The sequence below is a fragment of the Schistocerca nitens genome, chromosome 2 (assembly GCF_023898315.1).
Source record: "Schistocerca nitens isolate TAMUIC-IGC-003100 chromosome 2, iqSchNite1.1, whole genome shotgun sequence".
Taxonomy (NCBI): domain Eukaryota; kingdom Metazoa; phylum Arthropoda; class Insecta; order Orthoptera; family Acrididae; genus Schistocerca; species Schistocerca nitens.
In genome coordinates, this window is record NC_064615.1 from 929,190,529 (window position 1) to 929,214,509 (window position 23,981).

The window sequence follows — 23,981 nt, forward strand, 5'->3', positions numbered from 1 at the left end:
ACGTACCGCCGAATTGCTCAACACGTGGGGCGTGAGGTCTCCACAGTACATCGATGTTGTCGCCAGTGGTCGACCTGGGACCGAACCGCAGCGACGCACGGATGCACGCCAAGACCGTAGGATCCTACGCAGTGCCGTAGGGGACCGCACCGCCACTTCCCAGCAAATTAGGGACACTGTTGCTCCTGGGGTATCGGCGAGGACCATTCGCAACCGTCTCCATGAAGCTGGGCTACGGTCCCGCACACCGTTAGGCCGTCTTCCGCTCACGTCCCAACATCGTGCGGCCCGCCTCCAGTGGTGTCGCGACAGGCGTGAATGGAGGGACGAATGGAGACGTGTCGTCTTCAGCGATGAGAGTCGCTTCTGCCTTGGTGCCAATGATGGTCGTATGCGTGTTTGGCGCCGTGCAGGTGAGCGCCACAATCAGGACTGCATACGACCGAGGCACACAGGGCCAACACCCAGCATCATGGTGTGGGGAGCGATCTCCTACACTGGTCGTACACCACTGGTGATCGTCGAGGGGACACTGAATAGTGCACGGTACATCCAAACCGTCATCGAACCCATCGTTCTACCATTCCTAGACCGGCAAGGGAACTTGCTGTTCCAACAGGACAATGCACGTCCGCATGTATCCCGTGCCACCCAACGTGCTCTAGAAGGTGTAAGTCAACTACCCTGGCCAGCAAGATCTCCGGATCTGTCCCCCATTGAGCATGTTTGGGACTGGATGAAGCGTCGTCTCACGCGGTCTGCACGTACAGCACGAACGCTGGTCCAACTGAGGCGCCAGGTGGAAATGGCATGGCAAGCCGTTCCACAGGACTACATCCAGCATCTCTACGATCGTCTCCATGGGAGAATAGCAGCCTGCATTGCTGCGAAAGGTGGATATACACTGTACTAGTGCCGACATTGTGCATGCTCTGTTGCCTGTGTCTATGTGCCTGTGGTTCTGTCAGTGTGATCATGTGATGTATCTGACCCCAGGAATGTGTCAATAAAGTTTCCCCTTCCTGGGACAATGAATTCACGGTGTTCTTATTTCAATTTCCAGGAGTGTATATAGTTTGTATAAAAGAAATACTAAAATATAATAACATTTTAAACCCGCCATGTGTCGTTGCCAAGCTGATTTTGGAATTTATTACTCACAGAAACCTTTCACAGATGGGTGAAAACTGGATTGCAGCAGAGAGCGCTTCTTCGATCGCCAACGGTGCAATGCATATGTCGTTACGCCCGGGTTCAGCAGGAGAGGAGTTGGCTAACACCTACATGGAAACTCTTCGGACGGACTTCAACGGGCAGCAATGGACGTCCAACGGCGGCGCAATACTCAAGAAGTTGCTGACTCGACGTTGCAACGTCAACAAGGTAAGTGAAGAACGCAGAACCACATTACACCAGTTCAACCGTTATGAAACGTCGGTACCGTCAATCTCTCTCTACATATACGTCTACACTTTGCAAGCCAGCTTACAGTCTTTGACAGAGGGCGATTTGTGTACCTGTGTCACATTCCCTCTTTCCTGTTCCATTGGCGAATGGTTCACCAGAAGAAAAAGTGCTGGTCCTCTCTGTGTCATCAGGCTGGTTTTATGAGGTGCTCCATGAGTTCCTCTCCCATGCTAACCTCTTCATCTCAGAGTATCACTTGCAACCTATGTCCTCAATTATTTGTTGTATGTATTCCGATTTCTGCCTTCCCTTACAGCTCTTATCCTCTTCAGCTTGCTCTAGTACTGTGGAGATTATTCTCTGAGGTCGAAACACATGTCCTGTCATCTTGTTCCTGCCTCTTGCCAGTGAATTTATGCAGTAGACCTGCTCAGTTTCCAAAAGTCCACCTAATGTTCAACAATGAGCACTACATCATAAATGATTCTGTTCTGGTTTTCGCACAGTTCATGTTTCTCTACCGTACAATGATGGACTCCAAATGTAAATTCCTAGAAATTTTTTCCACAAATTAGGGCCTATGTTTGGTACTAGTACACTTCTTCTATCCAGGAACGCCCTCTTTGCTTGTTCTAGTCTGCTTTTTATGACCTCCTTGCATCGTCCGTCTTGGGTTATCTTGCTTCTGAAGACGCAGAATTCCTGAACTTCGTCTACTTCGTTATCACCAGTTTTGATATTTAGCTTCTCGCTATTGTCATTTATGCTACTCATTTTCGTCTTAGTTCAGTATATTCTCAGTCCATATTCTACAATCACTGAATTGTCCATTCCACTGAACACCTCCTATAACTCTTTTTCACCTTCACTGAGAGTAGCAATGTCATCAGCAATACCATTTCGATTCCCGGTTAGGTTGGGGATTTTCTCTGCCCAGGGACTGAGTGTTTGTGTTGTCCTCATGATTTCATCATAATCATCATCATCATTCGTGACAGTGGCTAGATTGGATTGTGAAAAAAATTTGGACAGTGTAAAAATTGAGACTTTGTTCGGGCGCTGATGACCGCGCAGTTAAGCGCCCCACGAAACATCGACATCGATATCCTTTCAGCCTCAATTTTAATGGCGCTCCTCAACATTTATTTTATTCCTGTCATTGCTTTTTGGATGTGTAAATTGAATAGTAGGGGCGAAGGACTGCATCATTGTCTTACCTCGTTTTTAATCGGAGCGCTTCTTCGTCTTCCAGTCTTACTGTTACCCCCTGGCTCTTGGAAATAATGTATGTTACCCGTCATTCCCTATTGCTCAGTCCTATTTTTACTCAAAATTTCGAATATCTGGCACCATTTTTCACTATCGAAATTTTTTTCCAGATAGATAAATCCTAAGAACGTGTCATGATATTTCTTCAGTCTTGCTTCCATTTTGAAGAGTACCGACAGGTGTCTCTCTGGTGCCTCTACCTTTCTGAAAGCCTCCGTATGCTTGAATCTCTCTAATTATATGTTTATGGTCTTCCACAAGACAAACGTAGGAAGAAGTAATATATTGACTGACCCTTCTAGAAATGTACGCTCTCAGAACTTTAACAGTAAACCACACCGTCATACGGAATGTCTCTGTTGAAGTGTCTGCAACTGGTCTTGGCTGCGCATCTCCTTGACACGTTTGCAGTTACTAAATGGACCTGTAACGAAATGCGCTGGTGATGTTTGTATCTTCTCTATACCTTTTCCTCTACTTCAGATCCTAGACTGCTTAGAAAGAGTCAAGTACTGGTTGAACGGCGGTTTGTAAGCTACATCATTTGTTGACGGATTACAATTCCTGGTGATTCTTCCAGTAAATCTCAGCCTGGTATCTGTCTTAAATGCTATTAGTTTTATGTGGTCGTTCCACTTTAAATCGTTCCGTTAACATACGTGCTTAGATGTATTATGAATGTGACTGCTCCCAGTGATCATTCTTACAATTTACGAACGCATGGACTCACAGCGATACTAAGTAATATAATTTTTTTGAACACCGAGCCGTGTCAAGTGGATAAACATTCACAAGTAGACGGCCGGGATGGCCGAGAGATTCTAGTCGCTACAGTCTGGAGCCGCGCGACCGCTACGGTCGCAGGTTCGAATCCTGCCTCGGGCATGGATGTTTGTGCTGTCCTTAGGTTAGTTAGGTTTAAGTAGTTCTAAGTTCTAGGGGACTGATGACCTCAGCAGTTAAGTCCCATAGTGCTCAGAGCCATTTGAACATTCAGAAGCTTTTGCACGAGTGTTCCTGGGTATTGTTAAGTGCTGACATCTTCCACTACTTGGACTCACAATGCGTCATGTTTTTCACAGGAACACTCTTTCTCTATCTTATCCTCTGGTCACCTAAATTACTAATAAACAGTAGGCCAGTGATGCCGTGCATAACATGTTTTCCTTTTACGACTTGCTTTCCAACTGCTACAAACTACACACCGAGCCGCATGTTGCGCTTCTTAGCAGCTGATATAAATATATAAGATTCCATGACTGCTCAAAACCAAGATTAAGTTCTTCTGCATATACTGCCATGTTACCTGATAAGCTACTAGCTGCAACTTGCAGCTGAGTTCCCATATCAGTAGTTTTGTTATGATAAGTGATGGTAAGTAAGCTACTATAATTATGTGTAATAACGTCAGCTACCCTCATATCCCTGCCTTTTTCGGTAACGATAGCTCATGATGTCCTCCCCCCTCCCTCCCCACTCCACTGCTCCAATGCACGATGCCGTGGTATGCGCTGCATCACTTCCGAGCAGTGTCTGCAGAGGGGTGTGGGCAGTAACGCTCATCTATTCATCGTGCTGTTGAAGTAGTTATACATTACGTACTTATACCTCCAAATGGTTAAAATGGCTCTGAGCATTATGGGACATAAATCTGACGTCATCAGTCCCCTAGAACTTAGAGCTACTTAAACGTATTTAACCTAAGGACAGCACACACATCCATGCCCGAGGCAGGATTCGAACCTGCGACCGTAGCAGCAGTCCGGTTCCGGACTGAAGCGCCTAGAACCGCTCGGCCACAACGGCCGGCTACTTATATACTAACGTCATGTACATTATGCAACGAAGTTAATAACTCTTAACATGGTTTATGTTGACTGATAAGATGCACCAGTGGTGTAGTGGTAGCGTCTAAAATTGGTAACCGAAACTTAATTGATCTCGGGTTCGAAACCCGCCACTGTTTAATAATCAGCATTGGCGGCCGAAAAATTCCAGCATAAGAAGTGACCCTCATCGTGCCAACGGCCTTGTCAAAAAAGGAGCAGACTGAGGTTCAGGGCACTCTCTTGTCCTTGGGGTGGGAAACTGCCCCTAAAAGTCGGAAGAATCATCAATGATCAAAGGCATGACGATGCAGAAGGCAATGGAAACCACTGCATTAAAGACACATAACGTTTATCCACAGGAAATGTGGCCTATCATTAAAAAAAGTGTAGTGTTAACCTCTCCATTGGCAAATGATTTCGGAATAGTCCCCCATTCGGATCCCCGGGACAGGACTGTCAAAGGGGAGGTGACCATGAGAAAAAGATTGAATAACCAACGAAAGGACATCGTTCTGTGACTCGGGCGTGGGACGTCAGAAGCTTGAACGTTGTACGGAAGCTAGAAAATATGAAGGGGGAAATGCAAAGGCTCAGTCTAGGTATAGTAGGGGTCAGTGACGTGAATTGGTTCAAATGGTTCAAATGTCTCTGAGCACTATGGGACTTAACATCTGAGGTCATCAGTCCCCTAGAACTTAACACTACTTAAACCTAACTAACCTAAGGACATCACATACATTCATGCCCGAGGCAGGATTCGAACCTGCGACCGTAGCAGTCTCGCGGTTCCGGACTGAAGCGCCTAGAACCGCACGGCCACTGCGGCCGGCCGTGAATTGGTACAACTAGAGTAGGATTCATTATAAATAGGAACGGTAGGGATGAGAGTGTGTAACTGTGAACAGTTAAGTGATATGGTTGTTCTTATCAAAAAATACAGCAAACAAATACCGACAATGATAGTTCAGTTTACATGCTGACGTTGAAAGCTGAAGATGAAGAGATAGAGGAAGTACATGAGGATATTTAAAAGCTAATACAATATGTTAAGTAAGATGAAAATCTGGTAGTCATGGGGGGACAGTTGTAGGGGAAGGAGTTGAAGAAAAGGTTACGGGAGAATGTGGGCTTTGGACAACGAATGAGAGAGGAGAAAGACTAATTGATCTCTGTAATAAATTTCAGATAGTAATAGCGAATACTCTGTTCAAGAATCACAAAAGAAGGAGGTATACTTGGAAAAGACCGGGTGATACGGGAAAATTTTCTTAGATTTCATTACGGTCAGACAGAGATTCCGACTTTTGGGCGTATTCAGGAGCAAGTATAGACTCAGATCACAACGTAGTAGTGAAGAAGAGAAGGCTGAAGTTAAAGAGAGTAGTCAGTAAGAATCAGTACGCAAAGAAGTGGGATATGAAAGTATTAAGGAATGACGAGATACGATTGAAGTTCTCTAAGGCTACAGATACAGCAATAGGGAATAGCCCAGTAAGCAGTACAATTGAAGAGGAGTGGACATTTCTAAAACGGCCAATCACAGACGTTGGAAAGAAAAACATAGGTACAAAGAAGGTAACTGCGAAGAAATCATGGGTAACAGAAGAAATACTTCACCTGAATCGATGAAAGAAGGAAGTACAAAAATTCAGGAATACAGAACAAGTCGCTGAGGAATGTAATAAAAAGGAAATGCAGGCAAGCTAAGAGGAATGGCTGCATGAAAAATGTGAGGATATCGAAAAAGAAATGATTTTCGGAAAGTCTAACTCAGCTTGCAGGAAAGTCAAACTAACCCTCTCCGAAATTAAAAGCAAGGGCACTAACATTAATAGTGCAGAGTGAGTTCCACTGTTAAATGCAGAGGAGGGTGCGGATAGGTGGAAAGACGGTGAAGATTTGTCTGATGTGACAGACGAAGAAACAGGAGTCGATTTAGAACTTGTAAGTGATGCCGTAATGGAGTGAAAATTTAAGAGAGCTTTGGAGGACTTAAGATCAAATAAGGTAGAAGGGATAGATAACATTCCATCAGAATTTCTGAAATAATTGTGGGAATTGGAAACAAAACAACTATTCACATTGAGAATGTACGAGTCTGGCGACATACCACCTGACTTTCGGAAAAACATCATCTACACAATTCCGAAGACTGCGAGAGCTGACAAGTGCGAGAATTATCGCACAATCAGCGTAACAGCTCATGCATTCAAGTTACTGACAAGAACAATAAACGAAAGAATGGGAAATAAAACTGAGGTTGTGTTAGATGACGATCAGCTTGGGTTTAGGAAAGGTAAAGGCAACAGGGAGGCAATTCTGACGTTACAGTTGGTAAAGGAAGCAAGAATGAATAAAAATCAAGACGTGTTCGTAGAATTTGTCGACCTACACTAAGCGTTATACAACGTAAAATAATGCAATATGTTCGAAATTCTGTGGAAAAATGGGAATAATCTGTATGGAAAGAAGGGTAATATACGAGGGTTATTCCAAAAGTAAGGTCCGGTTATAAAAAAAAAATCAAAACTAAAATGTTTTTTCAAAACAATTGTTTTATTTACATTCCTTACATCTTTATCTATTTTTCTACATAACTTCCATACGTATTTAAACATTTGTCACATCGTTCTACAAGCTTTTGAATGCCCATGTTATAGAAATCGGCCGCCTGTGACGATAACCAGCCCAACGGGCACACAATTTGTGAAACTTCAAATGTTCAGACACAATTCTGTACAAAGTTGTTCTACTCACATTCGGAAAATGCATCTCTACGTCTGTAATAGTTAATCGGCGATCTTCACGAATTTTTTTGTCAACCGCATTGACCAAATCGTCTGAAATCACTGATGGTCGGCCACACCGTGGTTCATCGTGCACATTATCCCGTCCTTCATTAAAAGCTCGCACCCACTTGCGCACTTTACTGTCGCTCATTATGTTAGGACCGTACACTTCAGTAATCTGCCGATGGATTTCCGCCGCTGAATTGTTTCTTGCAGACAAAAACCGTATCACTGCCCTTACTTCACAATCGGCGGGCTGATCAATTGTCTTAAACATTGTAAAGTGACACTGTGAACTACACTCAGCAACAGTAACAAAGCGAATGGCGGCGTTTGACGCGCAAGGCTTGCCGGGAGTCGGCGCGCATGCGTGTTTTGTCATTGGCGCCAAATTTCAATAGTTACGGCGAATCGGACCTTACTTTTGGAATAACCCTCGTACAATATCTACGAGGGCGTGCTGAAAATTAATGCCTCCGAAATTTTTATGTGAAAACTTGCTCAGCTTTTTACCTAAAATTGACACTAACATTCTACGTCTCAGCACTTCATGTCTACATATTTGCAGTCCTCTGCCGATAGAGGACACCAAATTGTAGCATTCAAGATGAGGTGTATAACGTAATTATGTCGTTGGTGTAGAACAGCGTGTTGTTATCGAGTTTCGAATTTGAAGAGCTCGTCCACATTTGGAGCCATTGTCCTTCAGCAAGAAAATGGGATCCCATACACGCGCACTTCCACACTTGCAACAATCCAATGCTTTGGGTTCACTGTCGTCAACCATTTACAAAACAGCCTCGTCTTTTCCCCATCTGATTTTCAACTTGTTTCCAAAACTAAACAACACCTTCGGGGTCTTCACTTTGGTAGTGATGAATCCGTGCAAGGAGAGATGAAGTTGTGGTTCCGTCAACAAAGCCAAACATTTGATCTGGTCCCTCGACATGAAGAATGTTTGTCTGTTGGAATAAAATGTTCCATCGAAATACAATGGCAGACGCGAGGTCGCATAGGGCCAAGAGCGGGCCGCTGTGACCGAGCGGTTCTAGGCACTTCGGTCCAGAACCGCGCTGCTGCTACGGTCGCAGGTTCGAATCCTGTCTCGGGCATGGATGTGTGTGATGTCCTTAGGTTAGTTAGGTTTAAGTAGTTCTACGTCTAGGGGACTGATGACCTCAGATGTTAGCTGAGCCATTTGAACCATTAGGGCCAAGAACTGCATCAAACCGCCTCCACCGTCACTCTAGACGGCTAACAGGCCAAGTTGGCCACGGGTTGGACACGAAAACAGATTCGCGCCATCTAGCAAGAAGTGATCGAACTACAGACAAGAGCAAATGAGACATTGCATGAACAATTTAACATTACGAGCAACAACAGCAACTAGTGCATGAAATTTACGACATACTGTAATGGTCTTATTTTGCAAAAGAAATATAGTTCAAAAACTGTACATAGAAAATATAAAAATGGAAAGGAATACGATATTTAAGGATCTACATTGAGGAGAGTAACGCCTTTCAGACAATTTTTTGTTAGCGGCTCTATATCTTGAAAAAGTTTTTGTTGTGTAATTGCAACTGTCCGTTAAGAACGAGACTGTCCTTCAGTGATAGGTGTTTAAGGTCACTTGCTAGTGAATCTGCTTCAAAAATTCGATTTTTCCGCCTTAAATGATTGTTTTGAGTTTTGTGAACAAAATGCTAGTTAAATGAATCGATTCGGACATGTGGAACATCTTTAACAATTTAAATATATGTCTCTATATGGCAACGGTCGTGTTACCGCTGTGGTCGGATGTCCAATGGCGTCATTATTATTTTGCCACTTCGACAAGATACACTGCGTAATCGTTTTTTGAGTTGGCTAGCCCTGTTAGTACACACGCTTTCCGATGCTTCTTTATTTCCCTTTGTATATCGATGGTTTTCGAGAGTTGTTTGTGTTTAAACTTCTGTACGTTGTTTAGTTGTTTGTGCTGTGTTATTCTCGGAAGTAGTTATGCCTCCAAAAAAGTGCTTTGGAGCGGGAAAACGTAAGTTTTATGGTAATCGGTTTACTTCGTTGGAAAGTAGAGATTGTGTAATTTAATTCGCAAACCAACTTGATGTTAACTCCGCCAAGTGCCTGAAGACAGAAGCTAAAATATTTGAATACCCAGAGTGACATTCCTATGAAATATGTTCAAAACACTGTAACGGAATGTTCTTCCATAATTACTGAATTGAGTGCTTTATGCTCGCTTCTAAAGAATGCTGCTGTGTGTGCGCTTTGTGGGAAAGGTGGTATTAAAATCGTCGAAGATTTTGAGGGCAGGAAAGGTGTGGCTAGTAAGTTACAAATGTTTTGTGATTTCTGTGGGGTAACTAAAACTGGGTATTTTTCTGGATTGTGCAAAGGAAGAATTTATAACACAAATGTCAGACTTACATATGGAATGAGGTGTATAGGGAAGGATACAAAAGCAGCTCAAACATTTTGTGCTATAATGAATTTGTCCTCAGCTACAAGATTTGAGAAGTACACACAGTTACTTCTTGAAAGTCTTGGTCAAGTGAGTGCTGTGTCAGTGAAGAAAGCAGTAGGAGAAACTGTGTTATGCAATGAAGGTGACACTGATATAGCTGGAGCCTTTGAAGGTGCATGGCAGAACCATGGTCACCTATCAAAAATGGTTCAAATGGCTCTGAGCACTATGGGACTTAACAACTATGGTCATCAGTCCCCTAGAACTTAGAACTACTTAAACCTAACTAACCTAAGGACAGCACACAACACCCAGCCATCGCGAGGCAGAGAAAATCCCTGACCCCGCCGGGAATCGAACCCGGGAACCCGGGCGTGGGAAGTGAGAACGCTACCGCACGACCACGAGATGCGGGCGTGGTCACCTATCATTGAATGGTGCTTTCACCGCAACAAATGGTTCAAATGGCTCTGAGCACTGTGGGACTCAACTTCTGAGGTCATTAGTCCCCTAGAACTTAGAACTAGTTAAACCTAACTAACCTAAGGACATCACACACATCCATGCCCGCCGCAGGATTCGAACCTGCGACCGTAGCGGTCTCGCGGTTCCAGACTGCAGCGCTTAGAACCGCACGGTCACTTCGGCCGGCTCACCGCAACATCCCTAGAAAATGAAAAGGTGATTGACATAGGACGTATGACAAAGTATTGCCATGGTAGCAAAGGAAATAACCAAGATCATGCTTGTGTTCCGAATTTTTCTGCGTACAGTGGTGGAATGGAATCAGAGGGAGTTCTCAGAATATTTCAAAGATCAAAAGAGAATTATGATGTACGGTATGTGAAATACCTTAGAGACGGACACACCAAAGAGTTTGCAAATGTGTTGGAAAATATGCCTTACGGAAAAACTGTAAAAACTGAAAAATTTGAGTATGTTGGTCATGTCCAAAAGAGGATGGGCACACGTTTACATAATCTCATAAAAGATATGAAGGGTAAAAGCTCAGTGTTGGCAAACCAATTGCCAGTCGGGGTCGACTTACTAAGGAAGAGGTGGACAAACTGCAGCTCTATTATGGTTTAGCCATAAGAAGGAATTGAGACAATATTGAGGCCATGAAGAAAGCGGTATAGGCTACCGTTTTCCATAAAGCTTCTACTGATGTCCGTCCACAGCATGCTCGCTGCGACAGTGGTGTAGACACTCGGTGTGGATACAGTTAATAAATGTTTCAACCATGCGATATGGGAAGGTCAGAATAGCACAGAGGAACAAGAAAAGGAAGAGAGAAGACGAGGAACACAGAAACCAAGAATATTATGCAACTGGAGGGTTTTAAGAACCGCAGAGGTGAGTAACAGATGAAATGTACCTTTAAACTGAATTTCCCAAGAAAAAAATGTCACATACGAGTATTTATTTTAGGCAAAAAAATTTTTTTTGAGCTGGAGGTCTGAAACTTTTTGTGATATTTCAGGCAACCATTTGGAGAAAAGTAGACTACAGGCACCAGCTTACTATCACAAGAACGAAAAATATCCCATTATTAATTATAAAAATTACCTTAATTTTGATTGTCTGATCTATGTAGTTATAGTATAAAAACTATTGATTTAAACCATTTGATTGTAGTCTACCTTTTAGATAACAATGTCATAAATGTGTGCACAAAGTTTTAAGCATCTAAGAAAAGTAGTTAATAAGTCTATAGACTTTAGACGTAGACTGGCAGGAAAAATTTTAAATTACTGACCGACATAAATGTTTATGTAATAAAGTTTATATCAAAGTTATTCTGATTGATCTTATACCAAAATCGTCATCCCTAAAACACTTTCATTGTCCTAAAATATCTTTATATTCAGAGTTCACATTATGTGGTTAGACCCTCATAAACTTTATGAAAATTCTTACTGTTTATCCAGCTGTTCACTGGCAAGTTACCTTAAAAATCTCTAGCTCTTCTCCTTTTTTCTCCGAGTGCAAGATCTGGACGTCTTTTACATATTTAGGATTATGTCCTGTGATTAACAAATGGTCAGCGAAAGTTGAATTGTGAACATTGGTGCCTTTTTTTTGCCGAGAATGTGTTCCTTAAATCTTGTCGAAATAGCTCGACCTGTTTGGTCTATGTAATAGGCAGGACAACTGCCGAAAATAATTTTAAAAACACCAGAATTCTGCAGAGGGGAAAGCGTAGGTTTCAAGTTATGTATGATGTTACTTTAGTGGAGAATGCTACTCTACATTTATATTTATTTTGAAGTAAACGATGTACTCTGTAAGAAATTGGACCCAGAAATGGTATAGAGATAACTTTTTTCTTTTCATTAGTTTCGTTATTAGAAAGGCCTAGGTTGGTGACTCTCTTATTGACTTTTCTATTAAAATTATTGACAGCAACAGTTTCAGATTGCTTTCAGAACTGGAATTTTTAGAAGAAAGGGGGGGGGTGAATTTTCTAGGTCTCACTCTTACAATAGTAGACGACAAAATTAGCTTCAGTATCTTTCGTAAAGAAACCAGTTCTGATTATGTTATTCCATTCACGTCAGTACACCTTCATTCTCATAATATGGCCTTTTTTCGTTCAGCTATTCATAGAACCATCTCCATCCCTCTTCATCTTCATCCTGATACGTCAGCATATATAATATATGATTTCCTGTCGACTATGATGAGAAAACCCTATCACTGAGCTGTTCATAGTAACACTCTCTCTGCCCTACGTTATTGTTCATAACGAATCCTACTCTCTTTATAGCGTTTTCCGCTGCTATCGATGTGACCTTCTACTCAGTTCACCAGAAATACTGAGCTTCTTTCCATTTCCCTTTACTGGCCCCCACGATATCTAGACTGAGTTCTTTTAGTTCCATTTTAAGATTTTCTAGCTTGCTACCATGTTTAAACTTCTGCATTCCATGCCCCTACTCGTGGGACGTTATCGTTTCGTTGGTTATTCAGTCATTTTCTCATGGTCACCTCCCCAGTTCCCTCCCGGAAACCTGAATGGGGGACTATTCCGGAATCTTTTGCAATGGAGAGATCGCCATGACATTATTTTTCAATTACGGGACACATGCCCTGTGGAAAACACATTATGTGTCTTTAGAACAGTGGTCTCTACAGCTTTATTCATTCTCATCCCTTGATCACTTCTGATCCCTTCACATTTAGGGGCAGTTTCCTACCCCAAGGGCAAGAGAGTGCCCTGAGCCTATGTCCGATCTTCCTCTCCCTTTGACAAGGTCATTGTCAGAATGAGGGTGACTATTTAAGCTGTAAGTCATTGGCCGCCAACACTAACGATTTTTATTCAGAACTCAAATGGTGGCGGGGTTCGAACCCGGGATCGGAGACGTTTTGATTGCTAATCAAAGGCACTACACCTAGACTACGGTATATAAAGGCAGTGGACTGGCAGGACTGTCATTTATTTATTTATTTATTTACACGTCAAGATCCGTAGAACCAAATTGGGGAGCAAATCTCCAAGGTCATGGAACATGTCAATACATGAAATTACCACATAAAAGTAATAACAGATAAAAATAAAATGTTTATGAACCCAAAAAAGTGTATCCATAAGTTTAAGTAAACGCAATCAACAATACAACAAAAATCACCTTCATTTTTCAAGGAACTCCTTAACAGAATAGAGGAATCTCTTCAGTTTAGATTTGAAAGCGCGTGGATTACTGCTAAGGTTCTTGAATTCGAGCTATAGCTTATTGAAAACGAAAGCAGCAGTATACTGCACACCTTTCTGAACAAGAGTTAAGGAAGTCCGATCCAAAAGCACGTTTGATTTCTGCTGAGTATTAACAGAGTGAAAGCTGCTTATTCTTGGGAATAAGCTAATATTGTTAACAATAAATGACAGGAATATATATATGTACTGAGAAAGCAATGTCAAAATGCCAAGACTCGTGAACAAGGGTCGACAAGAGGTTCGTGAACTTACACCACTTATTGCCCAAACCACCTGTTTCTGAGCCAGAAATATCCATTTAGAATGAGAAGAGTTACCCCAAATGTAATACCATATGACATAAGCGAATGAAAATGAGCAAAGTAGACTAATTTTTGTGTCGAACAATCACTCACTGCAGATACCGTTCAATTAATAAAAATGGCAGTATTAAGTCTTTGAAAAAGATCCTGAATGTGGACTTTCCAAGACACTTTACTATCTATCTGAACACCTAGAAATCGGAACCATACAGTTTCATTAATCATATGTCCATTCTGTAAAATTAAAACGTCAGGTTTTGTTGAATTGTGTGTCAGAAACTGTAAAAACTGAGTCTTACTGTGATGTAGCATTAGTTTATTTTCTACAAGCCATGAACTTACGTCATGCACTGCACTATTTGAAACCAGGTCAATTTTGCACACAGCATCCTTTACTACCAAGCTAGTGTCTTCAGGAAACAGAAATATTTTAGAGTTATCTGTCATTCTAGAGGGCATATCATTTATATAAATAAGGAACAAGAGTGGTCCCAACACTGATTCCTGAGGCACCCCTCCACTTGACCGTACCCCACTCAAACCCCAAACCACAGCCACTCTCTACATAGTGAATAATGACCTTTTGCTGTATGTTGCTAAAGTAAGAGGTGAACCAGTTGTGAGCTACTCCTTATATTCTGTAATGGTCCAACTTCTGGAGCAATGTTTTGTGATCAGCACAAACGCCTTAGTTAAACCAAAAATTATTCCTATCTCTCGAAACCTTTCGTTTAACCCATCCAGTACCTCACAAAGAAAGGGAATATAGTATTTTCAGTTCTTTAACGACTTCTAAGGCCGAACTGTCCGTATGACAGCAAATCGTGTAACATAAAATGATCAATTATCCTTACATACAGAGCCTTTTCAATAACTTTAGCAAACACTGATGGCATAGAAATACGTCTAAAATTGTCTACATTATCCCTTTCTTCCTTTTTATAAAGTTGCTTTACTACTGAGTACTTTAATCGTTCAGTAAACAGACCATTCCTAAAGGAAAAATTACAAATATGGCTAAATACAGGGCTAACTTGTGCAGCACAATACTTTAATATTCTGTTAGGCACTCCATCATATCCATGAGAGTCCTTAGTCTTCAGTGATGTAATTACTGACTCGAACTCCCCCTTGTGTGTGTGACAGAGGATTATTTCAGAGATCAATCTCGGAAAGGTATTTTCCAAGATTGTTATATGATTCCCTGTAGAAACTAAATTTTTATTTAATTCACCAGTAATGTTCAGAAAATGATTATTAAATACTGTACATAGATCTGACTTTATATCATCGACTTGCTGATCAGGCACTTCCTTGACAACTGACCATATGGTTTTAATGTTATCCTGTGAATTAACTGTTCTATTTGCATACCACAAACTCAGGTGATTCACGTAAAAAGGTTTCCGACGTGATTATGGCTGCACGACGGGAAGCAACAGATTTTGAAAGCGGTTTGGTTTGGAAACTTGGAAATTTGTGGTAAGCTCCATTGGTCGCTAAACTTACACACAATTTAATCTAACTTAAACTAACTTACGCTGAGGAAAACACACACACACACACACACACACACACACACCTATGCCCGAGGGAGGACTGGAACCTCCGATGTGGGGGACGACGTGTACCGTGACGAGCGGATTGGTACTTGGAGCTAAAGACATTGGACATTTCATTTAGGAAAACGTTAGGGAATTCAATATGTCAAGAGTGAGCCAAGAATACCCCTCACCACGGACAACGCAGTGGTCGACGGCCTTCACTTAACCACTGAGAGCAGCGGCGTAGAGTTGTCACTGCTTAAAGACAAGCAACACTGCGTGAAATACCGCCGAAATCAATGTCGGACATACGAAGAATCTACGGTTAAGACAGTGCTACGAAATTGGGCGTTAATTTGCTATGGGGAGCAGTCGACCGCCTCGAGTGCCTTTGCTAACAGCACGTCATCGCCAGCTGCATCTCTTCTGGGCTCGTGGCCGTATCGGTAGGACCCTAGAAAATTGGGAAACTGTGGCCTGGTCAGATGAGTCCCGATTTTAGTTAGTAAGAGCTGGTGGTAGGTTCAAGTGTGACGCAAACCCCACGATGCCCTTCACCCAAGTTGTCCACAAGGCACTGTGCAAGCTGGTGGTGGCTCCATAATGGTGTTGACTATGCTTACATGGTACGGATTGGCACCGCTGATCCAACTGAACCGATCATTAACCGGTATGGTTATGTTCAGCTACATGGAGATCATTTGCAGTCAATCATGGACTTCATGTTCCCAAGCAGTTATGTCATGTCACTGAGCCACAGTTGTTGCGATTGGTTTGAAGAACATTCTGGACAATTTGAGCAATTGATTTAGCCACCCAGATAGCCGGACATTAATCCTGTCGAACATTTACGGTATATAATCTATAGATCACCTCGTGCACAATATCTTGCACCGGCAAAACTTCCGCATTAATGGACGGTTATAGAGGCAGCTTGGCTCAATATTTATGCAGGGAACTTGCAACGATTTGTTGAATCCATGTCATGTCCAGCACAATATTAAGACGTACACAATGACTTTTGTCGCCTCAATGTAAATTACTTGTATCATTTTACAGATGATACAAATCCTATTTAAAGTTGCTTACACCGGTCCTGTTTTTAGCCCGCCATCCAGGTTATTTTTGTAAGATCTGCCCCACATTTAATTGCCTTTCACGGGGCGAATAGACCGTAAGTTATTTCATGCTTTCAGTGGTGGAGTTTATATGCATTAGGGCATAACTGTGCCACTCTGTTTTCGAATCGCCATGTCCTGCCTTTCTCCATAAGTTCACTGGTTAAGATGCTTCCCGTGTATCTGCCCTGTAGATAATGTACGGAAAAAACAGCAAAAGAGTAAGGTTTCAGGCATCGACGCGGCTTTTTATATGTGTGCATGTTTGCAGGTAATACGTATGAGGAACTGTCGTGGTTTCCGAGTTCTGAGGCCGCTGCTGCTGTACCCAGTGCCCTTCGAGAGATGGAGGAGGTACTTTTCTGAGGAGGACACCAGAAGCACGCTAGCTGTGATGCACCGAGCTTACGCAGCCCACGTGTGGAACAAGGTCAGCGAGGAAGCTGACGTCGTGCCACAAAACTCAGTCTACGCTACACTCGCCCGCGAAAATTGTCCGAACTCCTTCAGGGCTGCCGCTGGACACTTCTAATAGTGCTTCTCGTTTTGTACAGATTAATCGTTCCAGTAATTCGTAAACCCGATGCTGCCCAAAATTGTTCAGATGTACTCTGATGGGCTTCACCTTGTGGCGATACGACATAGACATCTGACCTTCTTGACTTGCCTAATATTCCGACCCTCCATTTGAGAAGTAATGAGCTACTTTTGTGTAGAAATAGCTGAAATGTAGTAATTGAAAAAAAAATGTATCTCAGGACTCAAATCCAGTACTTCTCAGGTAAAATCTGTTATAGAGGAGTGGTGCGGAAATGGACAAGTGATCAATTTTGAAAGTCCTAGCATGTCAACGGGCACGATCTAATAAGTACGGCAAGAAGACGCTGCATATTCTAATCTGTGACATCACTATTAAAACAAAGTAGCCCTCTTCAGAGTTTCCAGGTAAAAACTCCGATTTCATTTTGTTAATTTTCGTTTTAACAATTCTAAGACCGACGAACCCATCTGTCACTTATTAGAGACGCTCTAACAGTTTTCAGACTGTCATACAGGTAACATGTTTGTGACCAGATGCTATGATTTCTTGAAAGTATGATATTTAGGATGGATTTCTGTGACGTTTTAGTGATATACCTTCATCACTTACTTACTGCGGCCATGTTATCAACACAGCAAATTGACCAAACTGAAATAAAAGTTTTGATGAAGCACCCCACTGAAAAAGATTTAAGTTCAACTAAAAATGAAAAAGATTTAGATTTATCATCAGGATTCATTTCCTATTCTTTTAGATGTTAAGAAGTACCCTACGCATCCACAAAATATGATAATCACTCATGCAGCCAAATTTCTGTGTGGTTAAAGCGTTTGTGGCAAAAACTCACGTTTAGCGATGTTTAATAAATAACTGCCACTGCTAAACAGCTTCGCAGCGTCTTTGCAGTCTATATTTAAGATAAGTATGTAAATCAATTTTTATAAAATTCAGAGCTACTTGTTGCTTTCATCTCACCACATACTAGTCAACACAGAAGAAACTTTCTCTGTGGACCCTCAAGTGGTGGCAATTGACAGCAGAAATGAAATTGGTTTGCACAAATTTGTAAAACCATCATTTGTCTTATTAAATATCTCCTTCTATTTTTGTGCAGTGCAGTATACATTTCATCATATGATTCATTTAATAATACATTTTCCCTAGAAAGATCACCCCCATTTAAAATGTTCTTGCAGGGTTAAATTTTCAACTGTGTTAACAAAATGGTCACATTCAATATTACTTTTTAAATTTATATTGTTTTTGTAAATAACCAGTGTGTGACACTATTTATTTAGGTAGGCCTACTCTTAACTGAATAACAAAAGATTTCTGCGAATTGTAGTACTCAGTTCACATGAAAACAGTTTTAGTTTTGCTTGTTTTACATCCAAGGAAAAGTACTTTTTTTGTTATTCAGTATTTATGATTATTCATAACAACAAGCCCATCTAAAATTCATATACAATTGGCTTACAGAAATGTTCAGTTCTTTTATAGAACTGAAAATTTCTGTAAGGTAATTGCGTAAGAATTATGATTAGAAAAATACAAGTAAATGTCAGTCAAGTCATTATCAAGGATATACATAATTAATGTTTGCATAATCACTGGAAGATTTTTCCTAAGCTTACAAAATAACTTCTGATGGCTTTTCAGTTTAATAATAATGCACATACACAGGATGCAAGAGAGGGCAAATAAGCTTCCACTTGCTATTTCACTTCATGAAAATCTTCATCCATTAATTCTGTAAACTGTTCAGTCCTCCTCCTTTTACAGTAGACTATGAAAAACGAACTGAAGTTCTCAAAATTACACTCTCTATCTCTTACAATAAAAATCTTATGGCATATCTCATGCAGTTATGCAATGTGTGCGCATCACAATTTTCTTCAGTCAAATCTGAGACCGAATCTTTCATAACTGTGAATAAAGAATGGTTAATTCCAAAATAAGCATTTTGTTGTCAAGCACGTAGTCCACATACTTTATGAAAAGATAATTTCTATTGTTTCATTTGTTTTGGAATTTTTTGAAAAATGTCATTAGCACACTCATCAGTATTTTCATATAAATTTATTAACTTATTTTGAAAGGCATCTTTGCCTTTAAATATTGCACCACAAATGAAAAAAGTTTTCTGTAATTTTTTTCGTTTGAAGCATCGGTTTGCAAGCAGTAAAATAAATAGTCTGTGTTTAGATCACCTATCACATGTTGAATAGAGTATGCCACCAGCATCTCTGTAACAAGGTTTTGGTTCTAGCCACATGAAGACTTGATGCTATACTTAACGTAAAATACAGAATTTTGTTCAGTTTCACATATTATTGTAGGAGAAACTATATTTAACACTGTTATATGTTAAGGGGAGTAGTAGGGCAAACTATGTATGGCCCTACTCTGCATTTATTCAAGACGGCGGACCCAGGGTGGCAGCAATAGATATGGCAATGTTACAATGACATCACAGTGGGAAGTTAACATTTTGACTGGAAAATAGGTCAACTGTGCTACCTCCGCTAGCCTAACCCCCTCCCCTCCACCCTCCCATCGCCCAGAATATGGCAGGAAGTACAAATTTTGGTGGAGAAAAGGTCACTTGGGCTACCTCCACTAACCTAAGAAAATGGCATGAAAATTTTGGCAGTAAAATGGGTCACATGGGCTACCCTCACTAACCTAAGTCATCTGACTGTCACCTCTTCCTTGGAACTGGCGGACTCAGCCTGTGCTGGGCTGCTGGATAGGATGGACCTCAGTCTTTATATTGCAAGCAGCCTCTATTTGAACAACTTGAGGCAGTAGCTCCATCCATTGTGATCACCATGAGGTGTGGAGTCCAATTGACCTAGTACACAGTACTGCCACCAGAGGGCACTGTCATTCCGTGGCGGTCTGGAGGGAAAGGGGGGGGGATGGCAGGAAAAGATTCAGACTGTCTCCAGCTACTGGAGAGAGGAAGGAGTGCACTTTATTTATTTCGGAAAATTTATTTAGAGATGGAAATCATGCACTTTATTTATTACAATGATACAAAACACTCGCTCTGACATGCTTGGGGTCACAATACACAGCCTACAGACCTGGAAACCGAAATAATGCAGTACACTGATGTCCAGACACGCAAACAATTCGTAAATTACCGAAATAATGCATTGCACACACTACAGACCTGCAAACTACTCGAAGGTCGCCAAAATAATGCATGTAAAACACTCTGCAGACTCGCTCACTAACTGTAAACTGACGAAATAATGCATTTCACAGACTGCAGAACTGTTCACAAAATAATGCAACACACGCATCCACTACATGTGAAACGACAAAAAATAATGCATCTGTAATGCTCTGCCAAGACACACAACGCTTAAACAGCCAAAAATAATGCTGTGGATAAACACTCATTGCACATAAAAACCACTTTTGGATTACCGTCAACTGCTACGTATCAACAAACTGTTTCCTACAGACGTCCAAGGCGCTCACGCCAACACTGCCAACTCCGCACACATGAGCCAGACACTGCTACGACCTACAGCCAGCAGGTGAAAGTCGCGTCTGTTTTCCAGTATACAATTAGAATTCTTCAGGTGTTATACTGATGTCACATGTCTATGTAAATAAGAGCCAAGTCTCCCTCTGGACGCTCACGTGTTCACCTAACCACCATTGCTGATGCCTACACTTTGTAGCTGCGGTCCAGGGCCAAGCGAGAGATGTTTGGATAGCAGCTCACCCTCGCAGGTGCAGCTAAAAGGTTGTCAGTGTTACACTGATGTCACATGTCTATTTAAATAATAGCCAAGTCTTCCTCTGAACTCTATATAGAAATGTGTTGCAATGCTTCCCAGAACAGCAGAGGGTGCATTCTCTCTAGCGATCCTAATGGGACATGCGACATGGCTCTGGCCAAGTTCATGTTTACCCAGCCACCATGCATGCCTGCCGGTCCAGTGCAGGCCTAATTGCCAAGCGTGAGATGTTTGTGTAGCGACTCACCTGCACAGGTGCAGTTAAAAGGTTCTCAATGTTATACTGATGTCATATGTCTATGTAAATAAGAACCAAGTCTACCTCTCGGAAACAGTAAAGTGCTGCAGAAATAGTTAACAGTCGCTTTTGTAGGAGCTCTCTTGATGTCTCACCTTGTCTGCATGGAAATTCTGGTTCTAACAGGACCTGTTCACGAAAATAGCCCACTATAACACCGACTGAATTCTTTCTCGCCATCCTAACAGGACAGCCCATCCATTACCTATCAGTCCCTTCTCTTAATTGGTAAAGTGTCACAGAAATAGTTAACCGTCGCTTTTGTAGAAGCTTTCGTAATGTCTCAACTTGTCTGTACGGAAATTCTTGTGCAAACAGGACCTGTTCGCGAAAATAGCCCAGAATAATACCGATTGCATTCTTCCTGATGGTCCCTTCCTGGAAATCGTAATGTCCTGCTTTCAACATATGTTTCAGAAACGGTAGACTTCTCACTGCTAAAAGCCTTCATCATGTATGTGCACAATTGCAAAAACACCGTAAATCATAAAAGCATTCTTTTTATTTGGAAAGAGAGACGATGGTCACATCAAGCCCTTCCAGAAATAGTGATGTTTCATAAAAGCTTCTCATTGGCTGTACATTCATATGAAACTCTCTCATTGGTCACCTCAGACTATAGAGAAACCCACAACCAACCTCCATCGTCCTCAGCCTGCTGCTGTCCGCCTTGTGCATACCGTCATCTCTGTGTGTACGTGTTTTTTTTTTTCTCCCCAAGATGAAGAGAGGTAGGAGCAGCAACGATTCAGAATGTAGCGGCAAGAGGTGTAGAGTTTTGGAGACAGGATTACCAAGTGAGTAAATAATTTGTATTTTGAGTGTAAATTTTCGTGTGTATGTTAAATTCGCCTTATTAATTCCGCCTCCTTGTTATAGTACAGCTCCAGGATTTTATCTTAGAGTGTGAGGAGAGACAGAAGGGGGCAGGACCGTGTCACGCTCTCGAAGTCCAGCCTCCTGTGGTTGGTTCACGGCCAGGGTTGCCATGTGAGTATAATTTTCATTGTAATTTGTCATTATATAGTAGCGATATAAATTTTCTTATTTCATACTTGGTTTTTTTTAGTTTATACAGGGTGTTACAAAAAGGTACGGCCAAACTTTCAGGAAACATTCCTCCCACATAAATAAAGAAAAGATGTTATGTGGACATGTGTCCGGAAACGCTTAATTTCCATGTTACAGCTCATTTTAGTATCGTCAGTATGTACTGTACTTCCTCGATTCACCACCACATGTGTGGGCTAACGAGAATCCGCAAGCAATTGTGCAATCACGTCATCAACACAGATTTTCTGTGAACGTTTGGGCAGGCATTTTTGGTGATGTCTTGATTGGGCCCCATGTTCTTCCACCTACGCTCAATGGAGCACGTTATCATGATTTCATACGGGATACTCTACCTGTGCTGCTAGAACATGTGCCTTCACAAGTACGACACAATATGTGGTTCATGAACGATGGAGCTCCAGCACATTTCAGTCGAAGTGTTCGTACGCTTCTCAACAACAGATTCGGTGAGCGATGGATTGGTAGAGGCGGACCAATTCCATGGCCTCCACGCTCTCCTGACCTCAATCCTCTAGACGTTCATTTATGGGGGCATTTGAAAGCTCTTGTCTACGCAACCCCGGTACCAAATGTAGAGACTCTTCGTGCTCGTATTCTGTACGGCTGTGATACAATACGCCATTCTCCAGGGCTGCATCACCGCATCAGGGATTCCATGCGACGGAGGGTGGATGCATGTATCCTCGCTAGCGGAGGACATTTTGAACATTTCCTGTAACAAAGTGTTTGAAGTCACGCTGGTACGTTCTGTTGCTGTGCGTTTCCACTCCATGATTAATGTGATTTGAAGAGAAGTAATAAAATGAGCTCTAACATGGAATGTAAGCGTTTCCGGACACATGCCCACATAACATATTTTCTTTCTTTGTGTGTGAGGAATGTTTCCTGAAAGTTTGGCCGTACCATTTTGTAACACCCTGTATAATTTGTTTGCTGTTGATGTTGTAGGCGAGACGGACCAACTGCCAGATGTTGATTCTGACGCGGACAATGACCTGCCTGACTAGGTCAGACAAAGGGCCACTGAACCAGAGGTGCTATGGTCTGGCCCAATTAGATGATGATGATGTTGACTTCTCTGAGGGTGTGGTGGAGTCGCCCGATGAAGTGTTAATGCCTTGGAACCAGAGCGAAAAAGGTAATTACTCACTCTGCTTATGACCTTGTGATCGTCAGAATTCTTTCTTTCACTGTGCCAGCATCGGTAAACAATGTACTTAACTATTACTTCTTTTATCTCTTCTTCGACAGACGCTACGTTTCCGTAGCCGCAACACAGTGTGGTGCACACACCTGTGGTGGCTAAACGTTCTTCCTCCCCAAAGCAGCGCCCCGTAAGGCGCGCACCGCCTCTAACAGCGCCGTGAGTCGCCACGCAGGAAACCACCGCCGCTGCCGCCCCGGCACAGCCGCTCTGGCGTCCGTGGGCCGAGCAACGAACCACCACCCCTCAAGCTACCGGATCGGGTGTGCAGCAGCAGCAGAAACAGCAACGGGAACCATCGTCGCCGCCTGGCTGTTCCTACCAGTCTGACCCAGTGCCACTGCACTATCCTCCTCCGTCATCATCATCATTATCGTTATCAGCCTCGTCAGAATCGGCGTAAACATAAGGTACGTATGTGCCTTGATGCATACCAACTTTCCCCTGCCAAACACCTTCATCGACGGGGTGGATTCAGAATAGCATTAACCCGGCGGTGCACGCACCTGGAAACAGGACGGCAGTACAAGCAGCTGGTCTCACAGAATCTTGCAGTTTCTATCTTTCTGAATTTGCATTTAGATGTATATTATGAAGGGAAGCGTTATTAAATGAAGTAATATCATTAAAAATCTGTTTAAGGGATAAATTTAATAT

General features: G+C 42.1%; 1 protein-coding gene across 1 annotated transcript in view; it reads left to right on the top strand.

The window, feature by feature from the left end:
- Window positions 1-17,240, top strand: part of LOC126235456 (lactosylceramide 4-alpha-galactosyltransferase-like) — a 118,656-nt gene extending 101,416 nt beyond the window's left edge. Inside the window, exons 4-5 of the mRNA XM_049944179.1 lie at window positions 1,164-1,383; window positions 16,721-17,240. Coding sequence (XP_049800136.1) covers window positions 1,164-1,383; window positions 16,721-16,981 — 481 coding nt within the window. The 3' untranslated portion in view covers window positions 16,982-17,240. The remainder of the gene's footprint in view (window positions 1-1,163; window positions 1,384-16,720) is intronic.
- Window positions 17,241-23,981: the final 6,741 nt, after the last annotated feature.